We start from the raw sequence: 19,253 nt of genomic DNA, 5'->3' as shown, positions 1-19,253 counted from the left end.
ATAATATTAAAGAAATTATGCATAAAAGATATTTCATTAAAAAGCTTTAACTTTAAAATAAGTATATTTTATAATTCTTTTAAATTCTTTCAAAGAAAAAAAACCTCCTAGCAGTCCCTTATGGCTCCCTGGAACCCAGTTTGAAAACCCCCGTGTTAAAATCCTAAATTATCTACATAAGCAAGCACATTTAGTGTCAAATGGTCACACAGGTCCTACGCAGCCAATATCATGATATCTGTCATCATAATCATGGCTGCATGTCGGGCTCTTTATCTGAGGCACCATGTGACAATTGTGGATGTCAGAGTAAGCTCAGAATACCTGCGTTATTATGCGAGAAAGACAAAGTGTATGTATTGTTCTCAGCGTGGCCCATGCCGACAGCCCTGGGTGAGGAGTGACTCTGGAGAGATTGGTTGCTCTTCCCGGGATAGACGTTCCCAAGCTCCGTGTACACTCCTGACATCTACGGGTTGGGGCGTGGTTAGATGAGACCAGGCATGATTTCATAATAGCAGTGATGACCGTGCAATGAATTGTGGATGAGCAGTAAATGGTACCCACGTGGTCGAGATCTGGGGACTCTGGGAAGGAAGTCCCATCCCCACACTGTCTTTCTTCTGGAGTCACAGGGTCAGTGAATGTTCCTGAGACACAGAGAGAGCCAGTCCAGAAACAGAGCATGTGCACTGAAAGCTGTCTGCCCTTTAGGAGCTAAAAAGAGACTGAGGGCAGTGAGCTTTAGCAGTAGCTCTGGAGGGGGGGGGCGGCTGAGAGGCGCACAGCGCTTGCAAGCAGTTTATAGCTATTTCCTAATAGATGCAGATGAATCATAAACATGACTGAGAGGAGTTCTGACTGCTTGTTTATCCCACAAGAGTGACAGAATGGCATGGATATTGCTGAACAAATGTTAAAATGAAGCGATGCGTAGCAGATACAGTATTCTATATAAACTATATTAGTTATATCATATTATCAGCAGGATCCAAAATGAACAATCATCAAATGAGAGTAAAAACTGATTTTGGTGAGTAACTGAAATGTCGGTTTTGACTTTTTTTTGTGACGTATGTAGTTTCATAGAGGGATTGAGACTAGCTTATCTCATGTATGCAAGGGGAAAATCTAAATAATTCAAATTAAATCAAAATAATAATAAATTACACTACCATTCAAAAGGTTGAGGTTGACATTAAATGGACCAAATTTTGTTTTTTTTTTTTTCAAATAAATGCTGTTCTTTTGAACTTTCTATTTATCAAATAATCCTTAATATACGTGTCATGGTTTCCACAAAAATATTAAGCAGCACAACTGTGTTCAACATTGATGATAATAAGAAATGTTTCTTGAGCACCAAATCAGCATATTAGAATGATTTCTGAAGGATCATGTGACACTGAAGAGTAATGACTGCTGAAAGCTTTGCCATCACAGGAAAAAAATTACATTTTAAACTTAAACTTTGTAATAACATGTCAATTTATTATTATTACAGTATGTTTTGATCAAATAAATGCATCCTTGCATAAACACATGCAGTGAGCATAAGAGACTTGTATATATATAAATATATTATTTTTGTAAATGTTTAGTGTGGAAAAGGTTCATTTTGCACCCTGCTTATCAATCAAAAACCAGCACACTGACAAGTGGAAAATGACATACCCATTCCAAGGTGAGTGCCGATAATGCAGTCATCTGAGCTTCTCTCTCTCACATTGTTTTTGTGGGAGGTACCTGACACTCGCATGGAGCTGCTCCGTTTGTGTGTTTCTGGACCTATCTCTGGTTCTGCAATAATACACATGAACAATTACAATGCATTCAGGACAGAAAGCCACTAGAGGGCTGACATTCACACCGTGGACTCACGGCTAACCTGCACTCTTGAAGCCCAGGAAGCGGGCGATCTTGCTCTTGCAGTGTTCCTGTTCCTCGTAGGTCAGCAGCTGGTATATAAACTGCCAAATCAGCTGCTTGGCAGGAGTGTCCAGCACAGGAAACACATCTACAATGAGCGTGTCCACATTCCTGTTTACATGCAACAGAGGGAGCCATTTTAGAAATAATTGGGCTGCTCTCCCAGCAACCAGCGAGCGTTATTTATTAAATTTGGAAGAACCCACAGATTGTGTCTGATTATGAGTAGGCCTATCTATTTGTGCTCGAGGCTGAAGCTATTTTTGAATGCTTCTCACATTTGCCTTGCTGCTGCCAAGCTGTAGAAAATCCCTCGCTGTGGGAAAAGCGTGCTATGACATTTGTAATCATACGGAAAGATGGTTACAGTCTACGAATGTCAATTAGCTATGTTGCCTAGAATTGGTTAACACATTTTTTCATTGTATATTTTTGGACAAACAATTGCATTGGTCACTAGTAAAGTCGTACCTATAAAATACAATTACTTCTCTAATTAAAAGAAATTTAAGTTTGGAATGTTTTGGTTTCATGTTCAAGGACATTTGCTGCGTCCCAATTCGCATACTATCCGTCCTAAATAGTATTCGAAAATAGAATTAGTACGTCCCAAATCGTAGTATGTTGAAATGAGTGTCCCAAAGAGACCCGGATGGTCTACTATTTCCGGTCAGAATCCGAAGTGCAGATCGATGCACACTCTAACGGCTGATATTGCCCACAATCCATCGCGCGTTGGACGAGGATTCGGTTAGAACTACAAACACGAGTGAAAAGTGTTCAAAAACTACAGACATGGAGGACACGTGAGTCCGACGGTTATGTAGAGAGGTTTAGATAAAGGGGTTTGAGTGATTAATTATCAGTCTCTAACCTGACGAAAATGTATTTATTCAATGTTGTCCACATTATATTGCATCTGCAGCAACATTGTGAACTTTTGCAAAGATATGTTTAGCCATTAACTTTTAAATGCTTTATTATATTCAAAATCCAAACACATGAGGAGAGTCTCGGCATGAAAGACCCACGACTGACGAGATGAACGTGCTACAACATTTCTCTCCGAAACCGTAAGAAATTAACTTAGATGGAATGGAGGATTTTAACTGTGACGAGATGGGCAGTTTACGGTGACAGGATGCACGCAGCACGCGGCAGATCTGTCCGTTAAAGATGACGAAGTAGTATGTCCCAAAGCTTGCCTACTCTTTTGCTACAAACTCAAAAGTATGTACTTTTTCTTCACAAAAAGAGTACATACTTTTAGGGCGTAGTATAAGTAGGCGAATTGGGACGCAGCAATTGTTTGTTTCTCTATGTTCCCGCTTGTCACTGGTTGTCATGGCAATTCATTGTTTGATTGATTAGAACAAACCTGCCCCTCAGTAGTTTAATTGTTCACATGTATATAATGCCCTCTGTTTCAGTTCCTCATTGTTTGCTGTTGTTTGTGTGATACACGCTGTTACGTTGCTCTTCTTCTGTTTGGATTATCGTTAAGTTTGGATTAATGCTCATTTGTTTTCGTTAAATTAAATTCAGGCTGCATTTTCATGCTCTACACCTCATCTTCATCATCATCATTATAATCCGTCCGTGACATTATGATTCTTTGATGTTTTTGAAAGAAGTCTCTTATGCTCACCAAGGCTGAATTTATTTGATTAAAAATACTGTAAAAACAGTAATTTGTGAAATATTACAATTTAAAATTATTTTCTATTTTAGTATATTTTAAAATGTAATTTATTCCTCCGATGGCAAAGCTGAATTTTCAGCAGCCATTACAGTCTATAGTGTCACATGATCCTTCAGAAATCATACTAATATGCTGCTCAATTATTAATATTGGTTCAAATTATTATCAATATTGAAAAAGGTTTTAGCTGCTTAACATTTTTGTGGAAATCATTACACTTTTTTTTTTGGTATTCAAAAGAACACCATTTACTTAAAATATTTATTTACCAAAATATTTCTAAGTTGTCTTTACTGTCATGTTTGATGCATTTAATGCATCCCTGCTGAATAAAACTATTAATTCTTTTTTTTATTTTTTTATTTTACTTACCCCACACTTTTGAATGGTAGTGTATCACAGTTTACACAAAAAATATTTAGCAGAAAAAAAACTGTTTTCAACATTGATAATAAGAAATCTTTCATGAGCACAAAATCAGCATATAAGAATAATTTCTGAAGGATCACTGAAGACTGGAGTAATGATGCTGAAAATTCAGCTTTGCCATCACAGAAATTAATTACATTTTAAAATACAAATTACAACAGAAAACAGTTCTTTTAAATTGTCATAACATTTCACAATATTACTGTTGTTACTGTATTTTTTATCAAATAAATGCAGCTTTGGTGAGCATAAGAAACTTCTGACCTGTATACAAATTACTGTTGCTAGGGTCAAAGTTGGTACTAAAACAACTGACAAGACTGTTTTTAATCTCAGTGCTGCCAACCTCAACTAATATAACACTAAGTCATGTGTCTTCTCCCACTCAAGTCATTATGAATTTTGACCTGACCTGTGCTGGAAGAACGTCTCCAGAGCTTTGCAAATGGTGTATCTTTCTTGTAGGGTGAGGAGGTGTTCGAGTTGCTGGCTGAAGGTACGGCCGTGCACGCGGATGCTGGGAGGAAGGATCTCGGCCACCCACTGCAGGGAGCTGAGGGCCGGGGAACGCGAGCGCTGGATGGTGGGGGTCTCCTCCGGCTCCGAATCTGACAGCGGATAGTCTACAGGGCCCTCTTCCACCACTAGAGAGGGCATGGCACCACTGCCCTGCAGCATGGACACCACCTTCTCATGGGAGCAGTTCCTAAATGTGCATTGAATAGAATTCATGGGGAAATTGAATAAATAATGAATTAACTATTAGCATTGATGCAGCTATATGTTCTTCAATAGTCTAGTGGACAAGACAAAGCTGAGAAGGTTTTGTTCAAATCAAACTTAAATTCTATTTTTAATTATATAATTAACTTTAATAATATAACATCATAATATATCATATAACAATGTTAGGTAACATTTTATAATACTTTAAAGCATACTGTAATAAAGTACTTATAAATCACTTATAAAATAAGATTTCTGTTCTGTGAGACTGGTGAGAGAAGCTTTATTATATTATATGCTTATAAGCTTTATTGAATTATATAATATGGGACAAAATGGGGTGCAAGTAGCATCTTTTTTAAGGTAAAATGTACACTTGGTGTTGGTGGAAAAAAATGTATTGGTATAATTCAGTGTTTGTCAGTCCCCCAGAGGCAGCATGAACTTGAGCATCTACAGTAGTCGGGAAAATTGCTGTGCTCTTGAGATTAACTACACACCCAAGAAGCAGCTAAATCATGGCCGCAGAAAAGGGATTTACATTTAGGCCTAAATCAACAAAGGTTTGTTAAGGGGCAGAATGCATAATACAAATGTATAATATGAAATTATGAATACAGTGAATTTAATAATAGCTTGTATCAGACCTAACTAACAGCTTTACTCAAAACAACATTGTTAACCCTCAAAATACCTCCCTTCAAATCCTCATATAACAATCACAAGTACTTGTCTTTCCCAACAAATGAACATATGAAAATTAAATATTATTTAATAAATAAAAATATTCTCATCCAGCCACACACAAAGCATGCTGGGAGATGAAAACCCCCTGCCCCAATAATGTTTAACTTGTGTTTTCGTCAATTGAAAGGATTTAATTAAAACACTATTTAAATGGCACATTTGAGTTACATCTACTTGTAATATTTACAACAATTTTTTTATGTTTTTGAAAGAAGTCTCTTATGCTCACCAAGGTGTATATTAATATCACTATTTTAATATATTTTAAAATGTAATTTATTCCTGTGATCATTACTCCAGTCTTCAGTGTCCCATGATCCAGAAATTATTCTAATATTCTGATTTGTTTCATTTCTTATTATTATCAGTGTTAAAAACAGTTGTGCTGCTTAACATTTTTGTGGAAACCAATATGCATTTTTTTTCAGAATTTCTTTGATGAATAGGAAGTTCAAATAAATATTTTGTAACAATGTAAATGTCTTTACTGTCACTTTTGATTAATTTAATGCATCCTTCCTGAATAAAAGTAATAATTGATTTAAAAACCTTACTGACCCGAAACTTTTGAACAGTAGTATAAATAAAGAAATGGTTGGGTTTTGTGAAATTGCTACACATTAGGTTAACTTGATAATGTTTCTGTGAAATCACTTAACTACTTTGAGGCCATTTCATTTCTTAAATTCTTAAGTATATTAAGCTTGATGACAAAGCTAATAACATAATGGGAAATAATATCTACCCCTCAAGTGATATGAAATAATGAACAGTAATTGTAGATTTACCACAGTATCTACTGTAATAACACTTCACTGCCATGCAACTTTTAAAGCATCATCAAAACATGAGAAAAATAAACACACCTCATGTCTAGGCCATTGAGGAACAATATGCGGTCTCCCGGTTTAAGGCCACACGCCTCAGCTGGACTACCTGTAATGGGAAAACGGGTTTGTGACTGAGAATATAACCTCAGACGCATACAGTAATAAACACACCCACAAATAGTGAATCTTACGGATGTGTAATACTGCTGCCATTTGTGATTGTTTGTAATTAAAACACTACAAGATACTCCGTCAAAGGGTCTGAGAGGGTTTGTAATCTGTTTTCTCATCACGATGCTGGACTCCTACTTGTTTTCATAAGCAGGGTGGCTGAGTCAGTGTTAACCAGCCTCAGCACAGGCCTGTAGTGGGCGAATATCGTCATACAGACCCTCACACACTTACCGCCCTCTCTCCACTCGCAACGTACAATTGTGCAGACTTCAGTACAAATGTACCCAAAGCTTGTTCATTAGTACAACAGCCCACTCCTTCCTTTTTCACAATGCACCAAAAAAAAACACTACATCCCCCTTGAAAACAAGCCTCTGACCACAGCTGTGCTTTCCATGTGCCTTTTTATTACAGCCGTCTCTGTAGTCTACAGCGATATGACCCTCAACATGCCACAAATTCCGGTGGCTGGTGGCAAAAATATGACGGTAAAAATGTATTTCTAGCGCTAGATCTGTATCCCAGGATGTATAATTCTGCATCAGATCAGAAACCTTGAGGAAAAGAAAAGCCTGATTCACCTGCGAGTCTGCTCTTTTCACTCTGATAAGTACTGAAAGGTAGCAAGTGCTTATTGTTATTCATCACAATTTCATACGCACCTGCCATTACGGAGTCGATCCACACAGGAGCATGGCCTCTCAGAGTAAAGCCAAAACTCTTCTTTCCCCGGTACACACGGATTGTTCTGCAGAGGAAGTAAAAGAGGGATTACTGACTATACTGACTGTAGGTGTGGTAATATACAATACTTAGATTCTTACACTTTTTGAAGAACATGTCTGTGCAAAACTGCCACATTGGTAGGGTGTAGTGTGTGGTTGCTATGTAGTTGCTAAGGTGTTGTGAGTGGGTTTTTTCACACATGCTAAGGTGTTCTGGGTGGTGTCTTACTGTCCCAAGTCAAAGCAGTTGCCATGGTGTTGTTTTGCGGTTGCCAAGGTGTTCTATGTTGTTGCTAGGGCTTTGATTGGTGTTCTGGGTGGTTTCTTACTGGCCCAGGTCAAAACAGTTGCCATGGTGTTCTATGTTGTTGCTAGGGCTATGATGGGTGTTCTGGGTGGTTTCTTACTGGCCCAGGTCAAAACAGTTGCCAAGATGTTGTTTTGCGTTTGCTAAGGTGTTCTATGTTGTTGCTAGGGCTTTGATTGGTGTTCTGGGTGGTTTCTTACTGGCCCAGGTCAAAACAGTTGCCATGGTGTTCTATGTTGTTGCTAGGGCTATGATGGGTGTTCTGGGTGGTTTCTTACTGGCCCAGGTCAAAACAGTTGCCAAGATGTTGTTTTGCGTTTGCTAAGGTGTTCTATGTTGTTGCTAGGGCTTTGATTGGGTGTTCTGGGTGGTTTCTTACTGGCCTAGGTCAAAACAGTTGCCAATGTGTTGTTTTGCGGTTGCTAAGGTGTTCTATGTTGTTGCTAGGGCTTTGATGGGTGGTCTGGGTGGTTTCTTACTGGCCCAGGTCAAAACAGTTGCCAAGGTGTTCTATGTTGTTGCTAGGGCTTTGATGGGTGTTCTGGGTGGTTTCCTACTGGCCTAGGTAAAAACAGTTGCCATGGTGTTGCTTTACCGTTGTGTGGTTGCTAGAGCATTGCGATTGTGTTCTGTGTAGTTGCTAGGTGGTTACTTACAAGCTCAAGTCAAAATAGTTTCCACGGTGTTGTTTTGCGGTTGCTAAGGCATTCTAGGTGGTTTCTATGGCATTGCTGGAGTGTTTTGTGTGGTTGGTAGGTCGTTACTTGCTGGCTCAAGTCAAAAGAGCAGTTGCCAAGGTGTTGTTTTGTGGTTGCTAAGGTGTTTTAGGTTGTTGCTATGGCTTTGATGGGGTGTTCTGGGTGGTTTCTTACTGGCCCAATTCAAAAAAGTTGCCATGGTGTTGCTTCATGGTTCCTAGGGTGTTCTGGGTGGTTGCTAATGCATTGATGGGGTGTTCTGTGTGGTTGCTAGGTGGTTACTTAAAGCCTCAAGTCAAAAGAGCAGTTTCCGTGGTGTTGTTCTAAAGAAATATAAAACTTTACAAGTTCAGTATGGAGTACTGCAAAGCTCAGTACTTTCACCCTGTACATGCTACCCTTGGGAGATATCATTAGGAAGCATGGCATTAGTTTTATGCTGATGATACTCAGCTATATATTTCTTCGCGCCCCGAAGAAACTTAACAATTCACAAAATTAACAGAATTCATAGCTGAAATAAAAAAATTGGATGACTAGTAATTTCCTACTACTAAATTCTGAAAAAAACAGAGTTTCTAATTATTGGACAAAAAACCTCCGCACGTAGTAACCTAGAATACTGTCTAACAATTGATGGCTGCTCTGTCAAGTCTTCGTCGTCAGTTAGGAACCTGGGTTTGCTCTTTTGACGCTTTTCCACTGCATGGTACGGTACGGCACGGTTCGGTACGGCACGCTTTGGCGCTTTTCCACTGCATGGTACGGTACGGCTCGGCTCGGTACGGCTCACTTGTGGCGCTTTCCCACTGCATGGTACGGTACGGTACGGCTCGCTTTAAATGGTACCACCTCTGTTGAGGTTCCAAGCGTACCGTACCGATACTAAAATGTGACGTGAACACACTGATTGGTCAGACAGAATCGTCACTACCAGCGCCATTGTATTTGCGAGACATCAAACCCGCTAGATTTAAATAGCCAGTAACAGCCACCACTGTAGCACCTGTTTTAAAACTACTTGCTTGACTTGCTTGAAGAAAAAAGAAAGAAAACTTCCAAAAAAGAAATGGCTGAATCGTGGTCAGTGGACGAAGTGCAGACGTTCCTCTCGTTGGTTGCCGAGGAGCGGATAAACTATAACGGTCAGACTATAATCCCACCCACTTTAACTGCAGTGGAAAAGCAAACCGAGCTAAAGCGAACCGAGCCGTGCCGAGTCGTACCACGCAGTGGAAAAGCTAAGCCAGCCGAAACATGCCGCGCCGAACCGTACTGAGCCGCACCGAGATGTACCAGCAGTGGAAAAGCGCCATTTGATACCAATCTTTATCTGTAAGCATCTGTAATACCGCATTCTTCCATCTTAAAAATATATCTAAATAATGACATGCTTTCAATGAAAAATGCGGAACAGTTAGTTCATGCGTTCATGACCTCAAGGCTTGATTATTGTAATGCTTTACTGGTTGGTTGCCCTGCACTCATAATAAACAAACTCCAGCTGGTCCAAAAAGCAGTTCTTACTAGAACCAGGAAGTATGACCATATTAGCCCGGTTCTGTCAACACTGCATTGGCTCCCTAATAATGCAGTGCAGTGCAGTGCTTAACAATGCAGTGGCTCAGTGGTTCATGTAGGTTGTCTACAAACCGGAAGGTTGGTGGTTCAATCCCCGGTTCTACCTGACCAAGTGTCCATGAGCAAGACACCTAACCCCAGCTGCTCCCGACGAGCTGGACGCCGCCTTGTACGGCTGACACCGCCGTCGGTGAATGGGTGAATGTGAGGCAAATTGTAAAGCGCTTTGGTGGCCATTGGGTCTGTGAAAGCGCTATATAAATGCAGTCCATTTACCATTGGCTCCCTAATAAACAATGTATACATTTTTAAATATTGCTGATTACTTACAAAGCACAAAATGGTTTAGCTCCCCAGTACTTGAGCGAGCTCTTAACGCATTATAGTCCTTCATGTCTATTGCGATCTCAAAATTCTAGCCAGTGGATAATACCTAGAATATCAAAATCAACTGCTGGCGGTAGATTCTTTTCCTATTTAGCACCAAAACTTTGGAATAGTTTTCCTAGCATTGTTCGAGAAGCAGACACACTCTGTAAGTTTAAATCTAGACTAAAATTAGGCTATAAAATCTATTAGGCTGCATAAATTAGGTAACCGGGAACACTTCCTATAACACCAGATGTACTCGTTACATCATAAGATGAATGGCATCTACGCTAATGTTAGTCTTTCTGCTTATTCAGAGGTTTACTGTAATCAGCTGGATCCGGGGCGTATCCAGATCAGATGGTGGACCTGCGCCTAGACACGACTACAACGCATTATGTAGTCAGCCGGATCCGGGCCGTATCCAGATCAGATGGAGGACTTGCGCCTAGACACGACCACATCCCTGAAGTGTCAGCAGAGATTGTGTCAACTAGACTCTCCTCTGTGAAGGCCTCATCGACACGACAGCCATCAGCACTGATCCTCAACAAACCCGTCTCCATACCGGCGTAATGACTCTGATCTTCAACCAGATGGAACTGGATAATATTCTGATTAGCCTGGTTTCTCCCATGGTTTTTCTCCATTCTGCCACCTGATGGAGGTTTGGTTCCTTGCCACTGTCGCCTTTTTCGCCTTTTTTCACCTTTGTTGCCATTGGCTTTTGGCTTGCTTAGTTGGGGACATTAAATTTAACATTTAATTTAATATTCAACAATAATATTGATCTGCCTGCATTGACACCATTATATGAGAACTGAACTGAGCTGGACGATGACATCACGGTTTTCTCCAGAGTGGCTATATATATAAATTAACTAAATTAATAACTTTTTTACAACAGAAATGAAACATCACTGAACTTACTTAAGTTGGACTGTGACGCTATTTTCTTCTGGAAACAAACTTTGTTGCATTATTTTCCTGTTATCTCTGTAAAGCTGCTTTGAAACAATCTGTATTGTAAAAAGCGCTATATAAATAAATGTGATTTGACTTTACTTAAAAACACATCTCTTTAGCCTGGCATACACATAGAACATTATAAATGTCTATAATTCAAATCAGTTAAATGATTGTTAGGCTGCATAAACTAGGTCAGCCGGAACTGGGAACACTTCCCATGAGGTACTTGTTAGATCATAAGAAGAATGGAATCTACACTAATGTTTATTCTGAGGTTTACTGTAGTCAGCCGGATCCGGGCCGTATCCAGATCAGATGGTTGACCTGCGCCTGGAGACGACCACATCCCTGAAGTGTCAGCAAAAATTGTGTCAACTAGACTCTCCCCTGTGAAGGCCTCATCGACACGACAGCCAGTGACACTGATCCTCAACAAACTTGTCTCCATACCGACGTAATGACTCCGATCTTCAACCAGATAGAACTGGATATTATTCTGAATGTTCCAATACAATCTGACTTCTGACCTGTAATGCTGCCTTTATTTCTAGGATGGTTGTTATAAATTGCTGGTTGTTTGCTACTAGTCAAGTCCCTAGACATAGGTTTTACTCAAAAACTCTATTTTATATCTGTACAAGACTTATGAAACAAGTTCCATTAATGAAAACTGATCCTAGTTTGTTTATTGACAGTACATGACCAACATATTTCAGAGGCCAAACATCCAAACACTAATTCGCAACTTATTCATACGATAATAACCTATATTAAACAAAACAGACAAGTATACCGAAGCACCACTTGAATGGCCATATAGGCTACTGTAAGATGCGATTTCCCTGCTTCTTAAAGAAAACCTATGACATATCATTAGAGTAAAGCTAGCCTTAGCAGTTGCTGTGGCAACATCTCAAGGCGACACTGGAACCATTGACTAAACAGAGATAAAGGAAAGCAATAGAAACATTTGCTTCTTGTCGCAGTGCCATTTTACACAAGATGGGCTGCTAGAACCAAAAACTGATAGCGGATTAGAAAGGGGATGACAGATACACAAAGACACGTTAAAAAAAATAGAAAACTCTCTATGGGGGTTACATAAGGACTGAGCCAAGGAAGCATTATTTATTGAAGAGCAGGTGAGGAATATAGCCTAGTCTACAGGGTATAAGCACATCAGATCTACTTTTGCTGTAGTATTTAATAATCTAAACACTCTGCTTGATACTTCCCCAGTAATACTTAAGACATTTTCAACTCTCAAAAATAAAGAATACTGATGACATCATATAGAAAGGCACACTGTAAATGTCAATTTTAAGCAAATGTACAAGAGGAAAAACCAAACAACAAGAGGATCTGCTTTTGTTTTGATTGAAATTCAAATAAGCAGCTTCATGGCTTGAATGTGATATGAAGGCAATTTTCCATTTAGGTTAAGTCACGATTTTAATGATCAAAATAGTGTGATAAGCTGATTATATATCCTGCATTATAAAACACTCAAGCAGTAGATCATCATATGAAAAAGTGCTTGTGATGTGGACAGTCTGTGCATGTGTGTGTGCATGTGTGTGTGAAAGCATGAGGCACAGAAACAAACAACTCAATAGTGCTTCTCTCACCCACCCACACACAAAGTCTCCCACATATTACACAGTGTTCTATGCGTTTGAGGAGACTTCCTGCAGTGTTTTGGGATAAAATTGTCTTTTCAAAACACCATGGAAGATGAAATCTAACAGCTAATTTTTTCATACGTAAAATAATAGGACATCGAAAAGGAAACATCGAAACACGAAAGGAACATCGAAAAGCTACCACATTACGAAGGCATATAATACATACCTCTGGTTGGCTCCAGTCACATAATGGCTGGACACCATGGTGGTGCTCTTCCTAAGGCCACGGTCGGATTGGGCCGGGTCATCTGCGGTATCTCTGGGCACAGAACTGGCCCGTTTCGAGCCTTGAGGACGCTGGTGGTGGTCTTGACTTCGGCTCCGGCGGAGCCTGTTTTGGGGCTCGCCAAGGCTCTTGCTACGACACACACGGTTGAGGAGACTCTGAGAGACGGCTTCATCAAAGCGCTGCCGATGCTTCTTGGGAATGAAGATCCTGGCAAACATGGTCACAGGAAGGCAACAGAGAAAAAAGGTTTAAATCAGCTACGAGAAGCCATTATCGTTCAGACTCTTTAAAGGTTGCTAGTTCAATTCAGCCAGTCAGTTTTCCCATCCAATGATTTCTATCACGAACCAAAGTGAAGAAGCTTTGGTTTCGAGTCCAACGCAGTCATTCAGATGAGGAGGATCACTGTGAGACTTGTTTAAAATCCATGAGTATATTCAATAGTGATGGATGGAGAACAGGAAAGGGTGACAGAGACAAATAAAAAACTCAAAGTAAGCCGAGTAATGAAGGACTTCCAGATTTTTCATCGAATTCCAACATGTATGCAGCCTCTCTGAGTACTGTCTTCATCTGAAACTCCCACTACAGAAGCTCTGGTATAGATACCAGAATCCAGCAATAGCAAAGGTGTGGGAGTAACACTACCGCCTCTCTCTCTCTCCCTCTCTCTCTACTTATTCCTCATTCTCTTTTTGCTGTTAGTGATGTTTCATGCTCTCTGGGAAGAGCATCAAATCTCAGATGCAACACAGCAAATTATTTCACTTGTAGCATGACATTCGAAATATAATTGAAGAGATTCAGCGCATAATGAAATTAGTGAAACGATTTGAACTGTTTGGGAAAAACATTTGACACACAGGAAGCAAAAACGATTTTGATTCTGATAGCTTCGCTTTTTTAAGACGGAGTATAAAAATAAGGCCATGTTTGTCACATTTATGCAACGTTGGCGGTTATGGAAAAGCCTGTTATGCCACCCACCAGGGAAACAGTAAAAAAGACCCCAATTGAGTGTAACGTCAGCGCAATTCTGTCTGCTTTGTTCTCTGAAGGTGATGCACTGACATTAGCATTTAAAATATTTCTGTGTGTTGATCAAATCAAAAGCACATTCATTTCATAAATGCAGTCATGGCATAAATTCTCTTGATATTTGTAGGTCTCTATAATTGCCACTGACAAACTTTTTATTTAATGAGGCTAATAGGTTATAAAAACAAACTGAATGTAATTAATTTACTTTTCTTTATACACAAAGTGCACTATAGATATTAAGGTATAGTCCACAAAAATTCTGTCATCATTTACTCACCCAAAGATAATTAAAAATATATATATATATATATTTCTGTTTTCATACAGATTTGGAATGACATGAGGCAGAGTAAATGATGACAATTTTCATTTCTGGGTGAACTATACACATTCGAGCAAATTACTTCACAACTCAGTTTTATAAGCACAGTCTCTATGATTCTGTACTATCTGTAGGTGCTATGCAATCATAACCATTTACCTGGAAATATGATTTAAAATTATACAGTTTCACAATAACATTTGTCTCTCCCCATTGCCTGGGTGACAGTATTGACAAAAACATTAGACAATTAGACCATTAGACAATTCTAGAGAGAAGAGTTGCCTCAGGTTCACATTATTATGGTGGCGCAACAATCGCTGCATTAATGGCAGCAGTTTCAGACAGCAGACAAGAATAAATAAAGCATCAAGTGCCCTAACAGGCCATTACAAACCTCAATACTACAGCACTAGCATGAGTATTCTGAATGACGGCATACACCAGAGTGCATTAACATTTATTGAGCTTCTCAGAAAATGTGGACGGAACTAAAATTGCCAGACGGAATTTGCATGTGTAAAGTGACATTTATTTAAGGGCGTCAGACGGTGCCATGCTCTGCCTATTTTCTAACCAAATGCGATTGCTATTAAGAAAACATTCACTCGAATGGGACATTTTGAGCAAAGGTTAATATGAGTAGCTCTGTTTTAATATTTTAACTACATACTCTGACTGCACAATTACAAAATTATTATTAAGTCTGTTTCAGTTCACTATAATCCAAAAATGAATTCAAAATTATTTAAGCAGTTCTCTCTGTTTGTGGGAAAAGTAAAAGTAAAAATATGAATAATTAAACTAGTGAAGAATACAGAAATCAGATAATTAATAAGCCACATATCTCTAAAATAAATATCATTGGCACAACATGAACACAGACCTTTTTTACATGACCAGTTAAAATCTTAGACGTAAAGTTTTATGGCAAAGACAAAACCATTTCATAACCATTTTGCAGATAAATCAACATATCAAATTATGATCACGATCATGTTCTCAGCAAAATACTGCATAATATTGAATAGACAAATTCCATTTAGATAGATCAATGAATGATATTAAAGTATGATGATGAAAAGTACTCACCCAAAGCAACTCATCTTTTAGTGTATCGTGACTCAGAACAAGATGAAAGTGAAGTGACTACTTAAACGATATATTTAGAACAATGAGTGTCACTTTAACCCAACTGAACAGCCTCTGAGCCATCAAGAACTATTGACTGCAACTGTCTCGAGACCGCTGCCTCTCTACAATGACCTGCAGAAGATCAGCACTGAAGAGAAACTGAGACGTGTCTAAAAGTGAAGATTAAATGATACCAGTGTGATATGATTTTATCAATTCATGTGTGGGTGAACTGTACATTAATTGGCCCTCAACAACTATAATAGCCATTTTGCATTCTAATTGTATACATAAAAATGTATGTTAACTTACAAGTAACTAATAAGAAACTTGCATGTGCACATATCTGCACCAGACAAAACTACACATATAATGTGTGTGATGCTACTTTAGTAGGTGTGGATAGTATGGCTTATAGGATACAAGCTACTGTAAGTGGTAAAATATATTAAATGTATATGAAAAACTGTTTTAGGCCTACACTACTGTTCAAAAGGTTGGGATCAGTAAGATTTTATTTTTAAGAAATTAATACTTTTATTCAGCAAGGATGCCCTAAATTGATCAAAAGTGTCAATAAAAACATGTAAAATGTTACAAAAGATTTCAATTTCAAACAAATGCTGTTCTTTTGAACTTTCTATTTATAAAATTATACTGAAAAAAATGTATCACTGTTTCCACAATGTTAAGCAGCAGTTTTCAACATTTCAACATGATTATTATAAGAATTGTTTTAAACACCAAATCAACATATTAGAATGATTTCTGAAGGATCATGTGACTCAGAAAAATATTCAGCTTTGATGTCACAGGAATAAATTACATTTTAAAACATATTCAACAGTTATTTTAAAGTTTAAACTATAATAATATTTCACAATGATTATTTATTTCAAATAAATGCAGACTCGGTGAAAAATCTTACCGACCCCAAACTCTTGTTCTCTAATATCTTCTTCTCTACCCTTCAAAGCATTCAGCTTCCTGAATAACGAATCGCAACAAACTTGTGTTAACTACTCTAACTGAAGATGGCACAACAGACAATGACACCTTAAACTGGCTTGCCTATGTGGCCTAAATTAGGGATTTCTAGAAATTATGATTGCGCCCAAATACATATTTGTTGTCAACTAAAAGAGCATAGCTCAAATGTTTTGGGAACTGGCTAATGTCCTAGTAGGCCAATCAATGCAAACTAAATCTACCCAGATAGGCTTAAAATCCCCCCCAGATAATGTTCAAATGTAACGCATCAAAACATACTGAATAACAAATACTAAGTGCCAACAGTCCAATACAGATGGTTAATTTCTTTTCACAAATGCCATGTATTCAACATCAGCACATTTAACATTACGTAGTACAAAAATCCCAGGGAACTCAAGATCCCCAAGCTGCTGAACATATGGTGACATCCCCATTCACTCCCCTTCACCAGATACATCTCTAAAGAGGATTACACGCAGTGACAAAGGTTATTATCTCATAAGACAAAGGAACAACACCTACTGTGCAGAGAAAATAGCTTGTCTCTGTTTAGCAAACATGATATTAAACACCTTGTATAACCTTAATGATGTTCTTCCTTATAAATTGACTTGAAGTAGGTGAAATTGTAATATACAGTTAAAATATTTTACTTGCACATCAAACATCTTCACCAAACTAAAACTAATATACAAATATTTCTTAAAACTGCATACACTACCATTCAAAAGTTTTTTTTTTTTTGAAAATTCAGCTTTGCCATCACATGAATAAATTATATTTTAAAATATATTAAAATAGGAAGCAGTTACTTTAAACTGTAATAACATTTCACAATTTTCCACTTATTTTTGATCAAATAAATACAGCCTTGGTAAGCATAAGAGACTTATTTTAAAAAATATAAAAGAAAAACAAATCATGCAGACCACAATTTTTTGAAAGGTATATTATAATCAAACATCTAATTAAGTGAACACATCTGAAAACATATCACTTGCTAGACTGTGTAAGCTGACCTACTAAGCATCACTTGCCAAACAACTTGACAGAGTCCAGAGAGAAGCCAACAAATGGATCAACACTAGAATTCTCTGTCAGTGCCGTCTTATGTTATTGACCCAGTTGGCATTGAGGCATAGGCTTGACTGGAAAGGGAATTTCACTATTAACAGTGTCAGCATACATCAGAGGGTTAGAAGATTATCAGTTTGCATTGCAGCACCAGATGGAGACACATCTATCAGTGTCCTTTTTAGGTCAACCCAGTTTATACAGACAGCCATGCTAATTAATTCTCTCACTGCAAATATCTTCCTCATAGTATGACTTTCTAGACCATAATAATAAAAACCGCAAAACATTTACTAAAAATCTATTAATATATTTAGCTAAATCTATCCTATACTAAACTGATGCCCTCTGGTGGCCTTCAATCTGTTCTGCACGGCTAAATACAGTAGCACGGCTAAAACATCTGGGTCAGAGAGTGGCCCTGAGATCAAAAATGAATGAGCACTGTAGATGGCAGATGGAGTTGTCATAGATACCTGATGTTCGAGATGAGCTGCTGCTGCTCTTCGGTGGTCAAGATGTCAGGAAGAACGGAAGCAAGCCAGTCTACCTTCCTCTCAGCAGCAAACTGTTTCAGCACAGCAAAAAGTTTCTCTTTCACCTCTGGATCGTTCCTCAAAATCTCCTCAACCTGAAAAAGGAACGATAGCGATATTGTACACCTTTAATTATACCGATTCATAAAAGCGCATTCAAAGTCTGTCAGATAAACTCACTCACCCTCCTGTTGAACTCCAGAGCCTTGTGTTTGCGGTCCTGACGCAAGCCGTCTGTGTCTTTCAGAGACCCCTCTATGCATCCGCTGCTGCGTTTCTGACGACTGCCCATGCACAGCACCCCGAGACGCAGTGTTCGGCCCTGGGAGGCCTTTATCAAAGCGGCGGCCATCTCGTGGTGCTTCACAGGGATCCCATTCACCTCCATGACATAATCTCCAGCTCGGAGACCACTACGACCCGCTGGGGAGCAGGGCGAGCAATCCTCCACCAGCAGGGGGCAGTCTCCCACTATAGTGAATCCAAAGCGACCATCAGGGCCTGGAGTGATATCCATCTGCAGACAGTCAGTGAAATGATATAGATAGAAACAGAAACAGAATATACCATTGTATATGTACTCTTTGTATGAATGTTGGTTTCTTATTAATATATTTTCTTTGCACTAAGTTTAAATAGTAGTTAAATGCCATTTATACTTAGTGACAGATACTATTTGCACCTCAGTGTATTGGGTAACACTTTACAATAAGGTTCATTAGTTAACATTAGTTAAATACCTTAGTTAACATGAATGAACCAACTATGAATGAACAATACTTCTACAGCATTTATCAATCTTAGTTAATATTAATTTCAAGATTTACTAATACATTATTAACATCAAATGTTGTATTTGTTAACATTAATGCACTGTGAACTAATATGAACAAACAATGAACAGCTGTATTTTCATTAACTTACATTAACAAATATTAATAAATACTGTAACAAATGTATTCCTCATTGTTAGCTCATGTTAGTTAATGTTCAGTGTTGGAGCCATTATTTTGAATTGTATTTTTTGTTCGTGACACTAGAGGGCGTATGAGT

At 38.5% G+C, this 19,253-nt stretch overlaps 1 protein-coding gene across 4 annotated transcripts in view; it reads right to left on the bottom strand.

The window, feature by feature from the left end:
* Positions 1-19,253, bottom strand: part of grid2ipb (glutamate receptor, ionotropic, delta 2 (Grid2) interacting protein, b) — a 46,042-nt gene that overhangs the window by 10,565 nt on the left and 16,224 nt on the right. For 2 of the 4 annotated variants that reach the window (XM_056255390.1, XM_056255389.1), the window contains exons 3-12: positions 18,385-18,717; positions 18,141-18,295; positions 13,038-13,307; positions 7,200-7,285; positions 6,400-6,469; positions 4,473-4,766; positions 1,889-2,040; positions 1,675-1,800; positions 568-650; positions 325-469 (exon numbers count right to left, since the gene is read on the bottom strand). In XM_056255390.1, the coding sequence (XP_056111365.1) occupies positions 325-469; positions 568-650; positions 1,675-1,800; positions 1,889-2,040; positions 4,473-4,766; positions 6,400-6,469; positions 7,200-7,285; positions 13,038-13,307; positions 18,141-18,295; positions 18,385-18,717 (1,714 nt within the window). Of the gene's footprint in view, positions 1-324; positions 470-567; positions 651-1,674; positions 1,801-1,888; positions 2,041-4,472; positions 4,767-6,399; positions 6,470-7,199; positions 7,286-13,037; positions 13,486-18,140; positions 18,296-18,384; positions 18,718-19,253 lie in introns of those variants that run through there. The other 2 variants (XM_056255391.1, XM_056255393.1) reach the window with 2 other exon arrangements.

This window comes from Rhinichthys klamathensis, unplaced genomic scaffold (assembly GCF_029890125.1).
Source record: "Rhinichthys klamathensis goyatoka isolate OS25496 unplaced genomic scaffold, OSU_Roscu_1.1 h1tg000121l_1, whole genome shotgun sequence".
In the NCBI taxonomy this organism is placed as follows: Eukaryota; Metazoa; Chordata; class Actinopteri; order Cypriniformes; family Leuciscidae; genus Rhinichthys; species Rhinichthys klamathensis.
The sequence above is the reverse complement of the archived record's forward strand: the minus strand, read 5'-3'. Positions and strand labels throughout refer to the sequence as shown.